At 37.5% G+C, this 9,903-nt stretch overlaps 1 protein-coding gene across 8 annotated transcripts in view; it reads left to right on the top strand.

Annotated features, from left to right (window-relative positions):
• The window catches only part of PHKB (phosphorylase kinase regulatory subunit beta), a 245,101-nt gene extending 237,013 nt beyond the window's left edge, over positions 1-8,088 (top strand). For all 8 annotated transcript variants that reach the window (XM_019012271.4, XM_063700179.1, XM_004057607.5 and 5 more), the window contains 4 exons: positions 1,460-1,589; positions 4,467-4,574; positions 6,543-6,683; positions 7,317-8,088. In XM_019012271.4, coding sequence (XP_018867816.1) covers positions 1,460-1,589; positions 4,467-4,574; positions 6,543-6,683; positions 7,317-7,454 — 517 coding nt within the window. In that variant the 3' untranslated portion in view covers positions 7,455-8,088. The remainder of the gene's footprint in view (positions 1-1,459; positions 1,590-4,466; positions 4,575-6,542; positions 6,684-7,316) is intronic.
• The last annotated feature ends 1,815 nt before the right edge of the window (positions 8,089-9,903 follow it).

Here is a 9,903-nt window from a genome sequence, read left to right on the forward strand (position 1 = left end):
ATTAATCATAACTTCATATAACTCCAAAAACATATTTTTTCATTGCCAAACAAAGGGAATGAGGGGAAAATAAAATGCAGGCAGTGGGGTATCCAGTTATCTAAAGTAAAACATCACCAAGGAACCCTTAGACGTTTGAGCTTTGTCACTTTGGTGAAACACTAAACCCAGCAATGCAAGCCTGTGCCTATTAAAAGAAATTTTATGTATCCAAAAATAGATGCCCCTCTTACCTATGTAGTGATAAATTTTCATTGGTCCTCCTTCTCCAGCGCAAACATGTCTTTTTCTGTTTACTGTATCCTGCATAGCTATTGTCATACCTAGAAATAGTGTTGGTCATGACATATTTCCCTTGTAATTGAGTATACATTTCACTCTGCTGTCTTTTAAAATACTAAGTGTAAAAAACATGTATCTGGGCTGTGTGCCGTGGTTCATGCCTATAATCTCAGCACTTTGGGAGGCCAAGGCAGAAGGATTACTTGAGGCCAGGAGCTCAAGACCAGCCTGGACAACATAGGCAGACCCCATCTCAACAAAAAATTTAAAAATTAACCAGACATGGTAGTGCATGTCTGTAATCTTAGCCACTGGAAAGGCTGAGGTGGGAGGATCGCTTGAGCCCAGGAATTAGAGGTTGCAGTGAGCTATGATCGAGCCATTGCACTCCAGCCTGGGTGACACAGCAAGACCCTGTCAAATAAATAAATAAATAAACAAATAAATAAATGTATCTGTCCTTTCTTCAACTTTTGCAAGAATATTTTTAGCAGTTTGTGAATGATGTATTGTATCTTTAAGATTTAATACTTAAATGCTTAATCCATGAAAATAAAAGATAAAATTTTGGTGTATCACTACATTCTGTTATTATAATGTAAGATTTTATATCTTTTTTCAGCAAGAGAACTTTAGCTATGTCTAAATAGCAAACTTCTATAAGGTTTAAAATAAGGTAATTTTATTCTATATAAAATGCTTTTTTGAACATCATTTATTCATTCACTTTTTAAGTGTTTACTAAGCACCTTTCTGGGAGAGGTGTATAGGAGTGATCAAATTATATGATTTCCGTGCCTTCATGGAGCTTACATTTTATTATATGTGAAAACAACATCAAGTTATTATGAAATTCACAGCTGCTGTGTTTTTAAAGGGAGCTGCTCTGTATACTTGAAAATCATTTGAGCATGTAGTAAGCAATTCATAGCTTACTTACAGGATAACATTTTGTCTGTTAAATTTTTTAGAATCTTGGAGACTTCCTCCTGTCCTGCCAGCCCTGTTTTCATTATGAAATATTTACTAGCCTCTGTAACACACGGAGATATGCATCATTGATGGCCTTTGGCTTTTATTTCTTACCCTATCAGAACAATTAGTTCATATTGAAAGCCCTGCTGTCTACCAGAACAAGCTTGTTCTTTAACTCTGAGACATTTGCCTTTTGTTACAGATGTTGGCTGAACAGGCGTCAGATCGATGGGTCTTTGAATAGAACTCCCACCGGGTTCTATGACCGAGTATGGCAGATTCTGGAGCGCACGCCTAATGGGATCATTGTTGCTGGGAAGCATTTGCCTCAGGTAAAGCCCCACCATGTTCACATAAAGAAAGGAGACTTCGCAAAGGGTAGTGAATCCTTTCCTCTTGCACTGCAAATAACTTTTCTCCTTTTCAGCGTTCTAAGAGTATTTTCAAAGAAGGAATGAAATACTAGAAAATAAGACGTCTAATCAATTGGATTGAAAATTTTTTTCCCCAATCTGAGTTACTTTTATTTTTCAAATTTAGTGTCCCTGTAGGCAGAAAAGGCTCACTTTACCAAATGGCTATATTGCTGGAAGTCATATTTAATAAAAAAAAAATTGTTGGTATTGTCATATTTTAGATATTTTGAGGATATTCCCTTTTTAAAAATCACATAGCCAAACCTCTTGTTGAGCAAGCTGTCCTTCCTTTGTTTACTTACCAGCTTAGAGTTTCCTATATTGGCTTTACTTTAAACGTGGGTACCCCTTCACTACCCCCAAGTGGTGGTGGGTCAGTGCTGGGGTGCCTCACAAACAGTAAAGCATGCATTGGAAAGACAGAACCAGAGCAGACCTAAGAAACAATGGGGCCTAGTAGTGCTGTGGATGAGGAAATCACCACTTAGGAATTGTGTTGAATGTGAAAAATGCAGTAACTTTTTAGGTCATTGGACAGACAATCACTTACTTCACTCCAGGTGTACCTTACCTGTGGTCCAAGTGAGTTAGTGCCCTCTCCTTCTGATGGTTTCCCATGTGATATACACTGGCCTGCTTCTTTGATGTGATTATTTAATCCTGGCATCTAAGTCATTCTACTTATACACAAAAGAGAAGGATTAGCCTTTTGGAAATAGAGTACTGTAATTGTTTTTAGTGTTGAAATCTCAACCAAATAAATTTTGATGTAGTTCTTTATACAAATAAAGTATTCTCAAAGGCACAGACCCACACTCATTTTGCTTGTATCTACCTAAGAGTGTCTCTGTAAGGACCCATAGGAAATTGGTAGTATTCTTTTCTTAGTCTTTGGTAAAAGGAACTGTGTGACTGGGAGGATGGTGTGGGCTCTTCCCTGGAACCCTTTTAAACCTTTCAAAGTCTGAATGCTGTGAATATATTACTTATTCAAAAAAATGCATAAAAACTTCTAAAAAGTATTTATACTGTTCACAGACTGCAAGTAGTTTCATTTGACTGTCAGTGCAGGGCCCAGCCCTCTCCTGGGTGCCCTATGATTACTGTTCAGGAGCAGCACCATCTCTTGAGAGCAGAGAGCAGCGCCTCATTGCTCGAGTTCAAACCCTCTGGCAAGGCCTCCTGTCTGCCTCCCTGGGCAGTGCACGCTCACAACCACTTGTTAGCTTCTTTCTCAGCCCCTACTAATACTTACCAGATTTTCATTTAATTGTCTGGCAGTCTGGGCCACTTAACATGTAGTATCCTTGCTTTGCTAATATCCTCTCTTTGCTAAAAGTAACAATAAGACAATAAACACATGTTAAGTATTTTTATGCACCAAGCACTTTTCTAAGTGCTTATTTAATCCGTTCGACAATTTTTTGAGGCTGATGCTTTGTTATTAGTATTCCAGTTTGACAGAAGAGGACACTGAAACACAGATAAATGATTTCCTCAAGGTCACACATCTAGTAAGTAGCTGCCCCAGGGTGTGACCCCTGGCAGTGTAGCTGCTGAGCCTTTTCTCTTAACTTCTCTGCTACACTACTTACCCTAAGTCCTTTCAGAAGAGTAGGAAATAAGGCAAGCTTGGTATCTCTTCTGTAGTTGCACAGTAGCTAGGTTGACTTTTTTAATGAGATATATTAAGAAAAAATTAATGTGAAACCAAGAAAGGGTCTTCCTTTCCTTCTGTAACCCCATTAAGCCCATTGCTAGAGATCTAGCCAATTATAACTGTGTTTAGCAATGGGGCTTTATTTTCCCCAAATTAGGTACTACCTGTAAACATTAATAATATGTTGGATTATATTGACTATGAAATACAATAGTTAGTTGTATTGAATATCTATGAATATAGACTAAGGCATTATTATACCAGGCTGAACAACTTTGCTGTCACTTGATTGAAAGAGGACATTGGGTCCCATTTTGAGTGGTAAGTAGATAGACATAGTTCTGAACCTGACTGAGTTCACTGTAAACTATCATTGAGGTGAAAACAAGTATGTCTCATCATTTCTGCCTCTCTGGTAATGATCTAGTCACCCCATCTGCCTTCCACCATACAAGCCTAATGTTCAGAGCCTTCCCTTCCATCCTCTAAGGAATATTCCCCATGCCCAGATTCGGATTTGAATTTTAGTTTATTTTCTGCTTTCATTTGGATTGTGAAGAAATGAATGGAAAACTACACAGTATTCTTGTTTTAAATGAAAGATAAAGGGCAGAGTAGAGGAAATTCTTTTAGCATCGCTTTTTTCCTGTTTCCTTCCCAGTTCTGCACATAATATTGTTTTTGCTTGTTTGTATGCATTTTTATGCTGCCAGGTCAGAAAGGAGCTGCCACAGAAATGATGTAAATTCAATAGCAGGTGACTTCTGTGCGGGAGCCTGACAGCAAGCATAACTTCTCGTGTAAATTCTGAAAGCAATATGTACACTATTTGTCGTCTCAGTGTTTGGCTATTCCTTTTGTGTATTAAAGTGGCCTTCTAACATAGTCCTTTTTCTCAAAAACATTAATATAGTGAAGGTAACTACTAAAAATGGGAGGTTTAATTTATCACAATAGTCAGCTGGTTGGCTTTAGTAGTTTGACATATATAAAATCCAGTTGTGTAGCTGAAAATGTTCTCCAAGGTTTTATAAAAACTGGAAACTATTAATGATTAGAAAATGAAATTATTCTATTAAATGAGAACCAGAGCATAACGGTTCAGCATGTTAATGTGGAGTTATTTTTTTCAGCAACCAACCCTGTCAGATATGACCATGTATGAGATGAATTTCTCTCTCCTTGTTGAAGACACGTTGGGAAATATTGACCAGCCACAGTACAGACAGATCGTTGTAGAGGTGAGTAGTAAGAAATGAAGATTGCTGAATAAATGCCTTCTCTCTGCTCCGTGAAAACTAGTATAAGGGAAACTGCCTATGAGACCCAGAATCCTATTGTTTCCGGTACCCCGATCTCTCCTATGAGACCCAGAACCCTGTTCTTTCCGGAGCCTTGATCTCTCCCAGCCGAGTCCTCAAGAAGATGGCCACCCCTGACCCAAGGCAAGGCACACGAGCAATTCAGACACCTCAGGCTCCTCCAGGAAGGGAGAACCGACCCCTGCTTTTCAGCCACACAATCACCCCTCAGCATCAAGTGTATCAGCCACATCATAAAAGTACAGGAGGTGACCTTTTTCTATTCACTTTCTTTTCTTTTTTTTTCTATTCACAGAAATAAGCACAACTATTGTAGAAAGTTTCAGCAGTTTAGAAAATTATAGAAAAGAATATAAGTTTCCCCCACACTCACTAGCAAGAGATCATTGCTGTTAATATTTTGAGGGACATCTTTCTAGACATCTCTATGTGCAGAGAAGACATGTCATTGCATGGTGTATCACTGCCCTGTATAAAGTTACATGTAAAATTAACAGAACACATGTGCCCTTTTGTCATGTTAAACATCACCCCAAATACATAGAGAAGCCACCAATTGATGAATTTAATATTTAGCTTATCCGCACTTTGTCTCTTTCCCTGGGAATGTATCCATCCGACTTTTGTGTTTCTCAAGGGTAGATAATATGTCTTATTGCTACAGAAGCTCTGTGTGACTGCCAACCTGGACATGGCACCTCCTAAAATCTAGCATGTCTGGAGCTGCAGTCAGAGCTGAGTAGATTTAGCCTCCTCTTTGATGTCCCAGGATGTGGAATAGTATCAGCCAATCATTTTCACAGCATGAGGCAGACTGGGTTGCGAAAAGACGGGGTTATTAGGCAGGTGAATGCCTTCCATGTCTAGTACCCAGCATCTGGGACGTATAGTAGACATAGAGATCCTTCTTGTTGACCACAGTGAGGTCATTCCCTTTGCAGAAGACACTTTCCTTTAGACCTACAGCAAAACTTCATATTCTCATGGCTAAAGGCCTGCCCTAAGGTTTCCCACATTGTGACCCCTGGATTTTACTGTGTTTCCTTTGGTTCTTTCAGGTTCTGTTTTTGAAGCATCGAGATAAAATACAGTCAATAAGAATCCAAAATTGGGAACTATGAGGCGTGTTTCCTGTTCAGTGTACAAATTAGGAGCCATAAACATCATCAGAGAGCCTTTACCAATTATTGCATATGCAGATATTATTTTTGCTTATAGGAATTTAGCATCTAAAATGAACATTACCACTTAGGATAGGTGTATGTGATGGCCAAGCAATAGGGTGATTCATTAAACTAAGATAGTTTATACAGACCAAATAGGACTTTTGTCACAGGGGTCAGAGTTAAACATATTTTTTTAAAACATGGCCATCCCTTGAGAAACTACTGTGGCATCACAGACTTATACTCATTTGGGTCCTGGGCTCCAGGTCGTTTGATCCTGAACCTGGGTCCAGAGTCTCCATTGAACCTACCTGGCTTCTCTGGCTTTGGTCCCTGACCCCTCTCTCCACAGACAGTGTTTTGGTGTCTTGCCAACAAGGATTGACACCCAAAGGCCTAGAAAGAGTTCAGACACTTTGGGTGAATAGGGTATCATGTATTATGTACATGATGGGTTAGGAAAGTCATTTTTCTAAGTTAACGGTTTTATTTAACTGATTAAAAAACATTTCTAGGGATACACACAATGAAAAAAAAGGTGCACTTTGCAAACGGAATTTATGCAAATAACTTGCAAAATTAGGAAGATTCCTTCCATAGGTGATCCTTGAGCCCCCATCATATAGAATATCCTTTGGATCACCCATTCATCTGATCAAAGGGTGAAAACATGTCACTATTATGGTTCATATAGTTGGCTTTCAATGTCTGTCTCTTCTAGTTACTTATGGTTGTATCCATTGTACTGGAAAGAAACCCCGAGCTAGAATTTCAAGACAAAGTAGATCTAGACAGACTGGTCAAAGAAGCATTTAATGAATTTCAAAAAGATCAGAGTCGGCTAAAGGAAATTGAAAAACAAGTAAGTACACAGCTTTTTTTTTTTTTTGAGAATTTTTTCATTGTCTCAATTCTTTAAAATATCCCTAATCTCTTTTCATTTACTTTATAAAACAGATTCACAGGTGCAAAATAGGATACTTGAGGGGCAGTCTGCCTTTTTCGAGGAATTAATGTTACTTTTTAGTTAATTACTAGTCAGTTCAGCTGTGAAGTTCTGACAAAAAAGAGATCTAGAAAGAGATAAATTTCCTTTATATGGTTAGCATAAAAATGTTTTATCAGAGAGGAGGCATAGACTCCAGAAGGCTATAAAATTAAATTCTGGGGACAATAGAATGCAGTGACAGGCTACGTTGGTGCTGTGTACTGCCTAATATAGGCCCTTCCAGGTTCTCTGTTTAATATTTTATGTTCAACTGTAAAGAGGTTCTCTAAGTAAATAAAAATTATCAACAAAGGAGAGAATACTAAAAATATCTGTCTTTGTTTTATATACACCTCAGGAAAATGAAAGAAAAGCTCAGGAATCTCATATTTTCCATAAGGAAATCTTTATGTGAATTTATTTTTCCCCCTAAGCTGACACGGATTTTACCTGTCAACTCTTTACAAACAGAAGATCGAATGCCTTGCTTACTGTTTTCCTTTGTAGGATGACATGACTTCCTTTTACAACACTCCTCCCCTGGGAAAAAGAGGAACATGCAGCTATTTGACAAAGGCGGTGATGAATCTGCTGCTGGAAGGAGAAGTCAAGCCAAACAATGATGACCCGTGTCTGATTAGCTAGTGGGGAAGGTGTAGGAAGCTCTGTTGAGACACATGTTCTGAAGTGTGTTGTGTTTCATGTTCAAGCTTAATCAAGGCAGCCATTAATATACGAACTGAGCATGCTGGGGAGGTGAATGCCACATCCTTGGCGGGGTTATGGACCTCTTGCATGTCATAGCCAATCTAATGGTAATGGTAAATGCTTTTAATCAAGCAGGAAAAAGTTCTCATGATTATGCCAACTACAATAGTAATCCTCACTGAGTGATAAAAATAGTTTATGAATTGAAAATTTGCCACTGCATGTTTTATGATCAAATAGTTCATCAAAATGAATCTTTGCTCTTTGGACTGAATTCTTACCATACTGCCATTAAAATAAATTTGCCAACTAGTAATGCATACTGGAAATCAAAAGATATTGAAAGAATGGTGAACTTCTCTTAGTGGTATTGTCATGCTAAAAGATGTTAATGTACATCATAAAAGCAAAGTCAGCCAGCTGATATTTTGGTTCTCAAAAACTGCATTATTAATAATATTTTAGTATACAGAGCTATTCTACAGTTTTTACATTGTAAACATGACTATGGTTTTGTATTTGCTAAATATAGGGGTTGGACTAAAATATAATAAATCTGTACCTTATCAAACATTTTCTTTGAGCTCCTGCTAAAAATAGGACATGTCTATGATTGTTCAAAAATATGTTAAATTTAGGCTCAGCACAGTAGCTCACACCTGAAATCTTAGCACTTCGGGAGGCTGAGGCAGGTGGATCACTTGAGGTCAGGATTTCAAGACCAGCCCAGCCAACATGGTGAAAACCCTGTCTCTACTAAAAATACAAAAATTAGCCAGGCATGATGGTGCATGCCTTTAAACCCAGCTACTGAGGACTCTGAGGCATGAGAATTGCTTGAACCAGGAGACGGAGGTTGCAGTGAGCTGAAATCCTGCCACTGCACACCAGCCTGGGTGACAGAGTGAGACTCCATCTCAAAAAAAAAAAAAAAAAAAAGAAAAAGAAAAAGAAAAAGAAATATGTTAAATTTAAGGACTGTTAACCTACTTTCTACTAGTAAAAACAACATTAAGGGTCATTAAATTTTATTTCTGAATTAATGAACATATCTGGACATTCTTTGTTCCTAGGTTCACAAGATTGAGCTTCAAACTCCCGAGTGTTTTCATTTAATTGATTTAGAGGTAGAATGGAAGAGAATCTATGGTACCTACCATTATACACATTTAGTTGCCCAGTTTACTTAAACTTCAATAAAAGTAGAAAGTAGATTAAACATTTACATTTTATTTATTTCCTAAATAGAAAAAAAAAAAGGCCCATGAGTTTGAGCCCTTACCCCAAAGAGAGTTGTTTTTCTGATCAATCTTACTGGAGTTTCACCTGAGAAGATAGATTTGTCACATAAAAAATGCAGCTTATTTGTAGTGTTTTGAAAGGATGTAAGAAAGGATGAGTGGCTTCAGTATTGAGTCAATTGATATCAAATGAATGGATGTGTGAGCACATGGAAAAATCTGTTGTCAGTCACATTTCTCATAATATTGAGGTACAGTGCCGAGATCTTGCATAAGAAATTGTATGGATATTAGTTGGCAAAATTGAAATGAATGAGACACAGTTGGACCCTAAAGAACTAAGGAGGGGGATTGACAAAGAATAGAATTAAACTACTTGACTCAATATGTTAAGAGAGTTTATGAAAAGATAGTCGTGAAGGGTGAAGCTAATTTGTAAAACTTACGCCTGAAAAAAACATAAGCATGAAGTTCATGGAGAGGGAATTGAGAACTGACACTTCATAACTGGAGAAACTGGAAATTAAAGAAAGGGAAACAAAAGACTTAAAATTTTTGTTTGCCGAAATTTTTAGGAAACTGTGTTGTAGTTTTAAGAATTTTTTTTAAAAATCTGATTAGCTGAGCAAAGTTACCAGAAAACTGCTATCCTAGTTGAAATCAAACATTACTTGCAAATGTGTTTTCTGAGTGTTAGCTTCCTGCTTAAATGTTACATATGCAAAATTCTGAAGTTTTCCTGTGCTACTCCTGAAAGCATTCAGAATCTGTGACACGTATTGACTTCGTGCTTTGAGATTCAAAATTTATTGTTCTGAAAGTTATATTTAGAATCAGTAAATCTTGATATTCACCTTTACAAAAGCCAATGCCTGTTTTCTTACTAGAAAAGCAAAAAATAATAAGAATTAGAACACAGAACTCATATGAAATTTAGAAGTCTCATTTGGTCTACAGAGCCCAAATGTTTTAACAGCTGCACTAGAGACCGACTGGAAATATTAGCACATTTATTTAGGCATGACAAGATTTAAATCTGATTTAAAGCCTCCTCTATCACAATGGCAGATTCACTGCGTAAATTTATTGTACAAGCAACATCTGTTGGAAACTCCTGACTGAATATCAAGTTCAACTACATTTTC

The sequence above is a fragment of the Gorilla gorilla genome, chromosome 18 (genome assembly GCF_029281585.2).
Source record: "Gorilla gorilla gorilla isolate KB3781 chromosome 18, NHGRI_mGorGor1-v2.1_pri, whole genome shotgun sequence".
In the NCBI taxonomy this organism is placed as follows: Eukaryota; Metazoa; Chordata; class Mammalia; order Primates; family Hominidae; genus Gorilla; species Gorilla gorilla.